Genomic DNA, 13425 nt, shown 5'->3' on the forward strand with positions numbered 1-13425 from the left:
TCCCCTACATTATTTCCCTTCTTTATCCCTTATTCGTCGTTCCTGCTCCCTCCCCTTTCACAAGTTCCGCCCAAGTGACCGTCATCTGCGATCGGGTTCTGCGCTCATTGGCCGTGGTGTTGTTCCAGGCGAATTCTGAACTGATACTAAAGAACTTGATACTTTTGAAGTGTACTCGTTTGCCGTTCCTGATACAGGCGCGTATCAGTTCTAAAGTATCAGGTTGATACTTTTCGACCCACCTCTACTTCCAGCCATTACATCAACAGTATCGCTCACGTATGACGTGAAGTTGTGGTTGCGTACATTATGTTTATTTTGTGTTGTGGTCACATCTTAGCAGCAATATATTTCGTTCTTCCATACATACATGTAAAATATGTGATTTTCGAAACGTAAACAGTGGCAGGCTACCGCTAAGGTTGGTTAGTTTTAGTTCTGACAATGGCGATGCCGGCGAACTCAAGATGAAACCAAGTTTGTTACTGTACATTTCTTAAAATTTCGCGTTATACAGAAAACTAAACGAAATCGTATTATTTCGCGATTATCAATGAAATTCGCGTTATTTTTCGCGTTATCACGATCGCGAAAATTTCAGGTCTCTACATATAAATGATATTTTTATTAAGCGAGGACATGTTTCATAATCAAGGTGAAGCTCCCTAACAGGAACTCATGCCAATGAGGTGTACAATATGATCAAGAGATGGGAACAATTGTTGCACGAACATTGTCTACAATGCTTATAATGTTGACTAATACAATAATTCGTTCTTTGACGTAAATAGTGCAAATATATAAGTAAATATACCTTCATGCAAAGCACATAAAATAGACACCCAAACGGGCGAATCAAAAGTGCTAGAAAAGTTTACAATAAATTAACAGCATGTTGACTACATTCAAATAACTATGGGACACACGTAAAAAGTTTATAAAACATAAAAATACAGATGTGATGCGTCACGTGTAAGCAAGGCGACGCCGTCCAGCGTGATGTGAGGGGGGCGCACAGAGAAGTAGAAAGCAAGGTTAAGCCCTGGCAAAATTACGGGGCGAACAGCTATTAAAGCTGACCCGGGGCAACAAGCATTAAAAGGCCGATACACTAGAGCTACGATCAGGAGATCCAATAGTGTCATTCACAAAAAATGACAGAAAAAAAAGGCAACAAAACTAGGTTGAACAGCAAGGCGATATCAAACGAAGGTCTTTCCAAGTAAGCATCATGCAGTTAGGCTGCAGCATCATGCAGGTAGGCTGCTTACGTTAATCCCGTGAAATAAACTATGACAGGGAAGAGGCTGCTAGCAGGTTAAGTTAGTGATGCCGAATAGCGACATGAAGTTAAGGGCAACATCACCGATACTGACCTAGTGTAATGTAGACGTGCACACCACAGCTGGACGACCAAGCATGACCACAGGCATATGTACCCCGTTAGTACCTGAAGAGTAGAGTCGAGTGGCCCCTGAGACGATAATTTTTTTTTAAATGTTTTTTTCCTAACCTAACTAAAAACTAATTGTGTTTGGGAGGGGTCTGGGTTAGGAAGGGTCCTAAGTGCATCTCAGGCCGAAGCCTATCACGCCTTAGTCATGCTGGGATTAGCCATGCAGAGAGAGGGTCACATGCCTCATGTGCTAGGAGGGGACTGGCCAGTCATGGCAGCGATTGTTGCCATGACCAACTCCCCTCAGTCTTATCTCTAGTCTAAACTACTAGTTAAGTTGGGTCCAGGTAAAATCTGCATAGACACAGGGAAAACCCTGGGCACTTTCATGCGGGATGCAAGTTTGCATGCATTAAATGTAGGAAAGTACAGGAGATAGAGGATGGTCTGGATGAAGAGTTGGCCAGAGTAGAAAGATTCTACCATGCGGGGGTTGGGAACTTGGACTCGAGGTCCGCTTTGTTGTCTTCTCCGGGACTGGAATTTGATGGCCAGGGACGCAAGCGCCCCTGGCGGTGAGTGTAACACGAACCACTCACATCCGCTCCAGACAGCAGCACCTATAACTAAAAGAAAGAAAATTAATTATCCTACAAACTAAACTAATTTTAGTAAATGCATGTTGCACGGGCTAACATGCCTTAACGGTGTTTTTGGTTTTTTAGATTTTTTTAATATATATTATGTAACATAATATAGGCTAATGTAATTATATTAACGTCTATTCACTAGTTATAGTGGAAGAACTGTCGGTGTATAGGTTTAAAGGTGAATGAAGAAAGAGCATTCGTATTTTATTATTTTTATTAATTAATTGAGGTTTTATATGCGTGCCACTTTCGAAGGACGCCGCCCATTAGCATACAGCATGCCACTCGTATCGGTATCCCCAACTCGATTGGTGTTTATTTGCACTGAATGCCCAGGCAAGCGCCTCCAGTCATGGCACGCAATTTACAGTTAGTTGTTAATTTAGTTCTTCACCTCGCACTTTAGCATGGCCATGCCAATACATGCATACAGCATTCCACCCTATTTAGCCGGTGTATAATTTTGCTGTCTGCAAGGCAGGCCCGCCGCCGTACGAGGCTCTTATTTCTGTATAGTACAGCCTACTAGCTATTTGAGGATTAAAAGTATTTAATTATGATATGTGTCACTATATATTTTTTTATATTTTATTTTTACTTCGCCTCGCACTGCAATGCCGCCATGCCCTGTTTGCAGCCGATTGGACACCCTACATGTGTGGTGTTTCATCTTACCGACCGCAATGGCAGACTCACCGCTGCACAAGGCTCTTCATTGCTGAATAATTACAGCCTACTTGTTTATTTAGGTATTTATAAGTTAAATAATTATTGTTGAAAGTATTACTCGCGTAGGAAGTTTTCCGTATAGACAGGGCTGGGTTCCGCGCGCATGAACCTGTGCGCGACGTGATTGGCCAGCGGGCCGGCCAATCACAGAGCATCTAGGGCGGCCTGTGCGCCAGGATTGAAATAGGCATTTTATATTTGCGATAAAATTCCGGGTCACGGTATCCGAGAGAGGAAATATACATATTTGCGCTCAAGTGGCACTTATCATAGAATTTCTGTGCAGTCCAAACATAATAATCTTTCAATAGTTCGAGTTTAAGCTCCCTGTGCATAGCCCTGATGGGGGAATACACAGGCGTATCTGTCGCGATACGAATGCTCTTGTTCTGTATTCGCTGCAGCTTTATTAAATGGCTCTCAGCCGCAGTTGCCCAGGCTGGTGCCGCATATGTTATGATGGGCTTAATGAGCGTGTTATATATTATTAAGCCGTTTTTAACAGAGCTCCCGAGTCGCCTACTCATGACTGGATAGAGGGTCATGAGTCTTGCGAAAGCTGCCTTTCTTTTTAATTCTATGTGATCACGCCATAGTAGTTTTCTATCCAAGTGTACTCCTATATATTTAACTACATTTTATGCGGTATTACAACATCAAGGAGAGTTAGAAGTGGTCTATTTTCTAATTCCTGTAGATGTTTACACGTGAATACTGTGGCTTCTGATGTTGTCGGATTTACTTTAATTCGCCATTTTGTGCACCAATTTTCAAATAGATTTAATGTGGTTTGCAACCTTTCAGCTGCCAAATTTAAGTTCCTTGACCTACTAAACAGAACCGTGTCGTCTGCATTGTGCGGACCCTTCTCGTGTGTACACTTAAATGTTTAGGTGTACGTCTAGGCCCCACTTCTCTGGAGACTAATTAATCACGTTGGGCTGTATTACTCTGTGTAAATCAATATTGCTTGTGTGACTCTCAGTTGGCATCACGGGATGTGCACTCATTAGAGAGTTGTTTGAACAACGTTTTGTTTGTGTACACTGCCATAAGAGCGCTAGTGTGCTCACTGCTCAATGTGTTTACGATTCGTTGCCAAGGCTCATTTGTAATGGCGGCAATTTTTCTTTCGTATTTTTGTTTAGGATGTGCCGAATCAGTGCTACTTTAGGCACGATTTTTTTTATTTTCTTAGTTTTACAAAATTTTAAATTTTTTTTATAACTTTAATTTTACTTTTTCGCCCGCTGCTTTCGCCCCATCCAAACTTGTTCGGTCGAGTGTACCGGCAGGTTAGCTTGTTGAGCAGTACAGTGCTCTCACCGCCGTTTCCCACCAAATTTGCTGGTTCTAGCCGACTACAGGGCTATCATCAGCAACGGTATCCACTGGCCGTCGCGTTTCGTCACGAGTTTCGCGCTACACGTGAAGAAAGTAGCCGCCCTAAGCTTCCCATGGTCACCTCCACCCCTTCTCGGAGGTGTGCTGAAGTTTGCGGTCTCTAACACGTTTTGGTGTCCTTTTTTCAAGCTCCGCCGCACGTCCCAATGTCTGGCCGGCGAACTCTCCCAGGGCAGGTCATTCACCGGACATACCCCCAACCCCGTCCTAGTCCACAGCAGTCATCGGCCAGCCGCGGCAATGACCAACTTCAAGGCCAAAATCCCCCCCTTGCAAAATGGCGGCCACCAAGTGCCGCAGTGGTCTCTGCGAGACTCTGATCCGCATGCCCACACCATCTATCGGCGAAAGGACGAACCAGCTGAGAGCGAGAGCGCACTACTGACCATCCTATCCCCACCAGGAGAAACAGTCCACCTCACACTCAGTCGATAGGTCGCAGGAGCCTTTTTTTTTTCTTTCGGAGCCCTTCGGAGCACTTCGGGTTTCCCGATCCCCTCCTCCAGAGGAACAGACGACCGGGAATTTTAAGTTAGCGTCCCGGCGCCATTTCAGGGATTTTTAGGGCAGCTCTCGTCCAGCACGCATCTTCGCAACAGGTCGCAGTAACGACCAGCAGCTATCGTGATCCACTTTCGGCAATAATGTAGTTGCTTTCTGAGCCAGGCCATGTCGCCTAGATTTTTTTTAGTTTTTCTTCGTAGCTGCCCACATAGTTAAGTTAACTTTAGTTTTTTTTTTGGTTTTCGGCATAATTATTTCTTCTATGGCTACCGCGAGCTCCCGCACCGCGCGTCCCCGGATCACCCCCAGGGACAGATACTACCTACTTCACCCTGCCAGCTAAGGTAAGCTGCACTTCGTCCCACACAAACCTGTTAGGTTGCCTTTTTTGGGCTTAACTTCGCCCGGCATAAACTGCCTGCTAACCAAGCTAATCCATGTGGATTATTGTTTATAGGCAGGGTTCCAGAATCCCAGAAGGTTCCAGAATCCCAGAGTACTCAAGAATTCCAGAGTGATTCAAGGACCCCAGACCAGTTCAAGATGGTGGCCCAGTTCTGGCGCCAGATTTTTGCACCTCAAAATGTAACTCGTGAGCCTCTATAACGGAGTCTCCCTCCATCTTTCGGCACCCCTCAAAAAGAAGTGAAGAACAGCTTTATAACTACGCCAGTTTTAGGATGTTTTCCTTATTACTATACAATATTGTATTTTAAACACATATATTTGTTTTATGAGCCTGCGAGCTCAATGTTCCTAAACAATTGAACTTAGTATAGCATGATCCCCCCCTCGGCCCCCCTTTTTTATTTTATTCGTTAGCGTACTAAATGTAATGTATCAAAAATAAGAATCTAACATTGTTACCAGTTTTGTCTGTAATGCCGTAAGATATTTTCAAATGTAAGAAACCGGCAATGAAAAGATACTAAACTACTAATCAACAGTAAAAGCCTCTAATGAAACCAAACCATACGATTGTTTTCATTTGCTGCTACTTGAAACCACAATCCACGTAACCTTTCCTACTGTCAGGGAGGTTAATTTTAAATTGTGTTTGTAAGTGGGCTGTGCCCCTCTGGCAAGTCCTTTTAGATAATTAGCCTGACGCTTCCACCGGACTTTTATTAATAATAATTATGGTTTTATCCTGAGCACAGCACCACAATTACAAATTGGTAGCAGTTAGCATGGTTACAGTTACAATGTGGTAGCAGTTTGTGTGGTTATGGTTACTCTTAAATTGTTAACTGTATTTTGGTTTGATTTATGAGAATGCTTTAAGTTTATTTGGTATAAATATTTTTTTTGTTTGTCACTAAGACTTTCGTTTTACAGTATTATTTTAAGTCCTAAAACTGGCACCCAACCTGATTCACCCAAAGTGAGTTAAATTAAAATTCTCTCGTATTTTACATCCCGCTGTGACTGTGTTTGCGCGCGGTGAGACACCGCGCGGCCCCGTTGGCGCTACGTCCGTGGAGGCAGCGTGCCTTATCAGGCGCGCGTGTCATTCTCCCTGTCATCCTCTTCACCCCTCCCCTTCACGCCTCACCGGCTGGAGGAGACAAGGTCATGCCGTTGCCCCCGTGTCCGGCAGCGAAACAATGCGTTGTAATCTAGTTTGTTCCACACGGCCGACAGTGCCCTGAGTTTGTCTAAATTCCTCCCTTTATCTGTGTTTTTTTATAACACATCCGCCTGCAAACCAGGCAATCTTTGTGAAAAACAGATAATAGAAGTCCTTTCGGACATCGTGGTATTTTTTTGTTTTGTCTCTCGGCGCCTTGCGCGCGCCGACATGTTATCTCTTCACCACGACAGGGCCGCCAACCGCGCGGAACTCTTCTCTACTCCACCCACAGGCCACGTATTTTGTAAACTAACTACCCATGCTTCGTATGTCCTAATAATATAATTTTTATGTCACAAAACAAGCACTATAAATAATCTATACTGCTTTGAATTTAGCAGCAAACTATTTTCTTAATCTAGGGGAGCTTATAAAATATAACATCATAATTTTATATATAACTTACAATAATGTTAACTATACAATTAATATGATACATAAAATATTTTGTTTTAGCTAATGCTAAGAAACTGCCATTGTTTACATTTTCTAAGTATCTTAAAATTAACGATTAAGTATTTTAATAATACATAAAATAAATTTATAAATGGTCCATTCATTACGTAATATAAAATAAGAATATGCTCTTAAGTAATATTAACTAGTACCACTCGAATCCAATTGCATCGTTCACAAGCTACGTGAATATACTTCGACGTACTATTTCATTGTGTCACCATACACATCCATGTGCCTAGCTTTTTGTTGTGTCCTATATTTGCCCTCAGCCTCCTCTCTCTGCAACCAACATGGCCGCTTCACAAGCTTCCAGGAGTGCAGAAAACACCTGGTGGCGCCCAACCCATCTGAAGGATGTTTTCTGGATCCTGTGCAGCACCCCGCTGCAGTGCACCAGATGGACCCAGCATTCCCTGTGTATGCTGCAATGCCCAGTTTCACCTACAATGCCTTGGTATCGTGGAACAAGTCATTGAACAGGCGTATATCCACATATGCCAGCCCTGCAGACAACTTCTGGTAGAGAAGAAGCCAACAGTGCCAACTCCCCGGCGCTGTTTTGCACCGAACTGCCCTGGGATAGCCCTAGTCCTCGTCACCTGCCAGGCCTGCCATCGCGACTACCATCTCGCCTGTCTAGGCTGGGAAGATACTCCACTGGACCTTGCTGGGATGTCATTTACCTGCGCCCAGTGTAGAGTTAATCCCACTGCACCTTCGAGTACAAGATTTGCAAGTGCACCTCGGCCCTTTAGAGGTCAGGATCATGAGGACCCTGTGCAAGCTGTACACCAATGGGAGCAAGCCCTACGGGCACATGCAATCCACCCCACCGAATGGGTGGACCGGATAGGTCCAGTACTACTTGGGGAAGCCTCTAGATGGTGGAATAACCATGAAGGGCTGTATGACACCTGGGAAGAGTTCACAGGGGGCTTCCTGAACCATTTTGGAAACCAATCAAGACTGGCAAAGCTTACTGCCCAATTATATGGTACCAAACAAAAGGAAGGAGAGGATGTCGAAAGTTTCTTACTACAGAAAAGGAAACTTTATAAGAGGCTACACCCAGGGAGAGACCCAAATGAATTTCTTCCTACCTTGTTGGAGCTGGTGCGGCCCAACCTACGGCCATTTCTGCGGCATCCGCCTCCCGAGAATTTCTCCGAACTTATGGTTCGAGCCACTACCGTGCAGCGAGATTGTCTCGAAACTAGGGGCACTGTAACAAGTAAACCTTGTTCACCATCAACCCTGGTACAAGAATATGCTACCCCCAACAAAAGGTTGCCGAAGTGTTGGCACTGCCCTGAACAACACTTTCACAAAGACTGCCCAGTTCTCCGCTGCAAACAGTCTGAAAGGAACAGCCTCAACACAGTAGACCCCTGGAGGGAAAGAGTGGTGCCAACGAGCCCTACCCCTACTCCGAAGGTAGAAAACCTCAACTCCCAAGCTCGGCTCGAAAGTAGACCGACCCCGAGCCTTATGTGTGTACAGCACCACCCACAACAAGAACTGCCAAGAGTCAAGGTGCAACTGGACTCACAGCCCATTCAGGCTCTTATCGACTCAGCCGCCACCACTAATTTTGTGCACGAGAGTATTGTGCAGAGAACAGGGACCCCTATTAAGTCCCAACCCCAAATGGCCCAGCTTGCCACCCAGGGATCCACCATGACCTTACTGGGCAATGCTGTGGTACAATGCTGCATAGCCGATGTGGAGATGGAGATCCCATGTCTAGTCGCAAAGGACCTTCGAGAAGAACTCGTGCTGCACCAAGATTGGCTCACACAGCAGCAGGCGACATTGGTAATATCAGCTGATCATCGTTTGGCTTTTCCAGATATAGCTCTGACATATTTTAGCCTTAACAAATATCCATGGTGCTTTGTCTCTATAAGGGCTTCATCCCATCTCTTTACAATATGTTAGTAACTTGTAAGAGGCGATTTCATAAATGACTGCACTTCTACATTATGCAGAGATTTATAATTTAATTATTTTATGATAGAATTATTGCACCTATTAAAACGAAATTTTATTTTAGTAAACAAGAAGGTTACATGCATATATAGTTAACGCGTCAGACACGAAACTTTTTAAAATTCTGTATAAAACGGCTTTAAATTATTAAAACTTAAGTTTTAATATCTCAATTAAAATGTTATGAAAAATTTCGAAACTACGTACAGACAACAGTAGCTAAACAAAACTATTGACAAAATTTCATTCCAATCTGCAGCAAAAAATTTAACTAATGCTCACTCTTAAGGGGTCAACTACTACCTCACTTACCTTAAATGTTTTTTTCATTATTTAACTTTTGACAGCAACACGCGTCCTCTTTCGCTCCATGGTCCGCTCTGTGAATATCAGGTCACACAATATTTTGAATGTTATTGTAATTTTGAGCAATTTTAAATCTGTGATTTATATGTAGTGAATTTATGTAGGGTCGGAGGAACCAAACTGTAGTCCTCATTTTGTAATGCTATTAGAGCCTACTTCAATTTCAGAGTCATTTTAATAAAATTATGTTTACCTCCAAATAGTTTTTTCAAATTAGTATTGTATTGGTGTTTGTAGTTTTTAGTGTAAATCAATTAATATTAGTTATGTTCTGTGCCTCAAACGTTTATGCCCTTATGTATTTTTGATTAAAAATGAAAATGTATAATTGACAGGGCCCATAGCATAATTATGTGAACCAGTTGTCGAAAATATAATGTAATGATACTTGTATATCTAAGAAAAATGATATTTATTATTAATTTGCAATGAATGTGTAATTATTTTTCTACATACATGTTTTATACATTACTATTTAAATAAATTACTTGTCCTCAAAATGTTTTATTTCCATTTGTCCAAAGACATTTAATTATATACTAAGCTTACTAATTTTTACTGCTTCTCAATTTTTCTTTATTATGTAATTTTAAAATGTAAATTTGGCATGCAGCAATTTGAATTTCTAAATTGTGAGTATAAATTACTATAAAACTACGCAGTAAAACATACAATATGTTTATCGTATATGTGAAGTGTTCTTTATATTTGTTTTCATTTGTATGCACAAAATTAATTTTTATTTTAATTCTGCTGGGTTGCATACGGTTACTTACGGGTTCAGAACTGAAATGTATCGAAAACAGTAATATTTATTCTTATGCGCTGAGGGTCGAGCAGTCGAAGAAGTCTGGGGAGAACTGAGAGAGAAGACCGAGCGGAAATCTTACTGCTCTCCGAGGCAGGCAGTTGGCTGGCTTCCCCCACCCCCCTCATGCTCGTTGAAGAACATGACACCCCGCTGGGCGATAAGGAATTATGAGAAAAGTGGATTCTTTCCTCCTACTCCTCCACCCCCCCCCCCCCCATCCTACCATAGCTTAACCGTACAGCTAGTGCTCTCTATCTAGGATTTTGGAACTACGTGTGTTGTGTTCTTTCTTTGCGCGTTCGGGAGAAACTCAGGATCTTAGCCTTAAGTACACAATTGATTCTTAATTCTTAATCATAAACTCGACTTTAGCAAATGTAAAGGATGCATTTCTAATGGATGGATGGTATCAGAATTTTTTTACTACTAACAGCACCAGTTGGTTGTACTTATGTGCACGTAGAAATTTTGAATCGTGAGATCTATGAATATTCAGCAAAAAGTTAATAACAATGACCAATTAAAAATATTTGATGTACCGTGGAATATTATAAATGTTATCGATCAAAATAAATTTGAAATAAATTGTATGCTGCAATATGAAGTTCACACACACACACACACACACACACACACACACACACACACACACACACACACACACACACACACACACACACACACACACACACACACACACACAAAAAACATGATTCCGAAGCTAATGGATGTAGTAACACAACAGTGGATATGAATGTGTCGCATCCATAGAAATCTCAATTCACTGGATGCATGTAGGGATGCTTTGGCATCCCCTGTGAGAATTTGGAAGCAATGCGAAAATGGCAGTGACGACTATGATGCACTTTTAGTGGATTCCTTAGCTAAGGGAACCATTAGGCTAGTATTTGGATGCAGCTGATATTTATGGTGAAGCACATGATGATTAAAAAATAAAATATCAAATCAACATTGTCGTGTTAATGAAAAGTCTCTATGGAAGTGTGGTAATGTTGCTTTTCGCATTGATGTCACTGGTAGAAGTCCAATCACAATGAGTGAAGGAGCATTTCTCATGGAAATGTGTTAAGTTTTTCATTATGATCATCTTTTTTCCCTTAGTTGATGAGCGTATTAGTTATATGATTAAGAATACATAAGTAATAACTAAAAAAATGATTTGTAAAGATACGCCTGAGAAACGGAAAATTCTCTGACTTATATAAAAAAAAATGTTTCAGGCAGGGGAAAATATAAAGTGTAATGCAAATGTCAACTTTATTTCTTGTGGAAAAAGTACTACAAAAAACAAAATATTTATGAAAATGTTTAAAGATTCATGAGTTTTTTAGTCTATAGTTTCTGCTTAATTGGCACCAACTCGTATCATATTTTTGTGTATACTTTAAGGTGAAAATAAATTTTATGCAGTGTTTGTCGGTTCAGAAATTGATTTATGAATGTGTACACTAAGATGTTTGTAATCACTGCAAGTAATTACAACATTATAACTTTTATGGACAATTTCTTGGCAATTATTTCGGGATAACTTTTGTTAATTGTTTGGATTTTGAGCTTCTTGGAAACAATCTACAGTCAAACCTCTCTGAAACGACCCCTCACGGTTCCCAGGAATAGGGTCGTAATAGAAGGGGGGTAGTAATAGATGTTTTCCGAAATTTTCAGGTGATTTCAACCCCCCCCCCCCCCCCCTTCCCAAACCGCTACTCGCTAACCAGCCGTACAATGGCAGGATGCTGTCACTCACAATGCTAGACGGCTTTGCTTTAAACCCACTTCAACCTTCATGACAAGTCCTTCGCCCTACAGGCCACCTCTAAAGAAAATATGTCTTAAGACAGTTTTTTTTTTACTGGTTAGTTTACATGTACGTTTTCTGCTTGTCGTTGTTAAATACACTAGAACCCTGATGTCACGAACCCCGGATTTAACGAAGCAGTGATTTTACGAATACATTCTCGGGAACCGTCAAAAAATTGGACATTTTGACCAAAATGTGAAAATCAGAAAAGAAAAAAAAAAAAATGAAAGATCATTAAAATCTATTAATTTTAACACACAGCATATTTTTGTGTCGGTTTTAATACTTCCAATAATGTTCATGTAAGAATAACAAAAAAATAATGGGACATTTCCTGTAAAAATATGGCAGCTGTAGGTCTGCAACGCGAGTGGGCGCACACGAAGCTCGCCCGTCTGGCTGGCGGCAGCGGCTTCATGACGCATAAGCTCACCCCTCCCTCCCCTTGGTAACATTCTTCAAGGCTAGCTCATCCCTCCCAGACACACAAACCATCTAGTGTCCTCCCTTATAACACCCCAACTTCGCTTCCTTTGAAAAACCTTCAGTGAGAAAATGCTCATTTCACCCTCCCTTCTCCCGTTTAATTGGGCTATTATGAATGGGGTACTAAAGCGGTGAGGGAGGGGTCAAAGTATGTCACTTTTCACACCAAGTTCGAGTTCAGTAATCTCTGGCAAGGAATATACAAGCTTTCAAATTTAAATATAAATGTATTTTAATAGCAAGGGTCCTATGAAAAGGAATATACCGAATAAAATCAAGCTACTGTCACCAAACAAAGCATAAAACGGCTCAATGCGTGGTCGCTTCGTTATTGCTCGCGCGAGAGGTGAGACGTGGAATGTTAGAAGAAAGATAAATGCGGGGGAGACAGACGGCAGCCAGTGTGTTTCCTGCGAGGGGAATAAGTGGCGTAGCCTTTTTTTTATGCTGGGTGAAGCGACCTTTTTCTATCAACCCACGGGAAAAGATAATTGCTTGAGCTGTCAAAATAAACATCGCTGTGGCAGTTCAAACAAGTCGAGGTGGGCGTTCATCCAGTCGGTCGCTGTGTATTGTCAACCGATAGTAATCAAAATAAAGAGAAATCCAGCAGGTACTCGCAAAAAGCTAAACGTAAACACGTTGCCACAAAAACCTTTATCTGCACCCTGCCGGCAAAGGGACGTGGAATGGGGGTTGTCCAGCGCTGACAGCGGTCGACAGGAAGTGGTAACTATTTTTAGATATGCGCTGCCTACGGCAGTACAGCACTCGGCAAGAGAAACGCAGTAACACGCTACTCACCACAAGAAACTTATTTTCTGTCCAATTTTTTTTCGGATTTTCAGCAATTTTTTCACGGTTCCTTGAAATCGGGTTGTAATAGAGAGGTGGTCGCAATAAATGGGGTCGCAACAAAAAAGTTTTACTGTATGTATTTATCAAAAAATCTTTCAGCAACTATCTTTCTGTCATTATTTATTTAATAATACTTGTGTGGGTTTTTATTGGTGCCTGTTGTTTTCGAGGAAATTTTCTAAACGTGTCTACCTGCATGGCAGAAATGTTGACTAGGTTTGGAAGATAGGGAGGGATAAACAGGATAACCATTATTTTCACAATCAGTTGTAATTGAGTGAAATTCATATATAACTGAACTCATTTCGAATGCATTTC

At 41.7% G+C, this 13425-nt stretch overlaps 1 protein-coding gene across 4 annotated transcripts; it reads left to right on the forward strand.

Annotated features, from left to right (window-relative positions):
* The first annotated feature begins 202 nt into the window (after positions 1–202).
* LOC134531233 (uncharacterized) lies at positions 203–9630 on the forward strand. 4 transcript variants are annotated; one of them, XR_010074971.1, is made up of 2 exons: positions 203–421; positions 7045–9630. XR_010074971.1 is itself a non-coding variant. In XM_063366908.1 (2 exons), exon 2 carries the CDS (start codon positions 7130–7132, stop codon positions 8711–8713), a length of 1584 nt encoding a protein of 527 aa, XP_063222978.1. In that variant the 5' UTR covers positions 206–1258; positions 7045–7129; the 3' UTR covers positions 8714–9630. The 4 variants fall into 4 exon arrangements, 3 of the variants coding, with proteins under 3 accessions (XP_063222978.1, XP_063222980.1, XP_063222979.1); XM_063366908.1 differs by having other exon boundaries at positions 206–1258; XM_063366910.1 differs by having other exon boundaries at positions 206–1258; positions 7152–9630.
* Positions 9631–13425: the final 3795 nt, after the last annotated feature.

The sequence above is a fragment of the Bacillus rossius genome, chromosome 3 (genome assembly GCF_032445375.1).
Source record: "Bacillus rossius redtenbacheri isolate Brsri chromosome 3, Brsri_v3, whole genome shotgun sequence".
NCBI lineage: Eukaryota > Metazoa > Arthropoda > Insecta > Phasmatodea > Bacillidae > Bacillus > Bacillus rossius.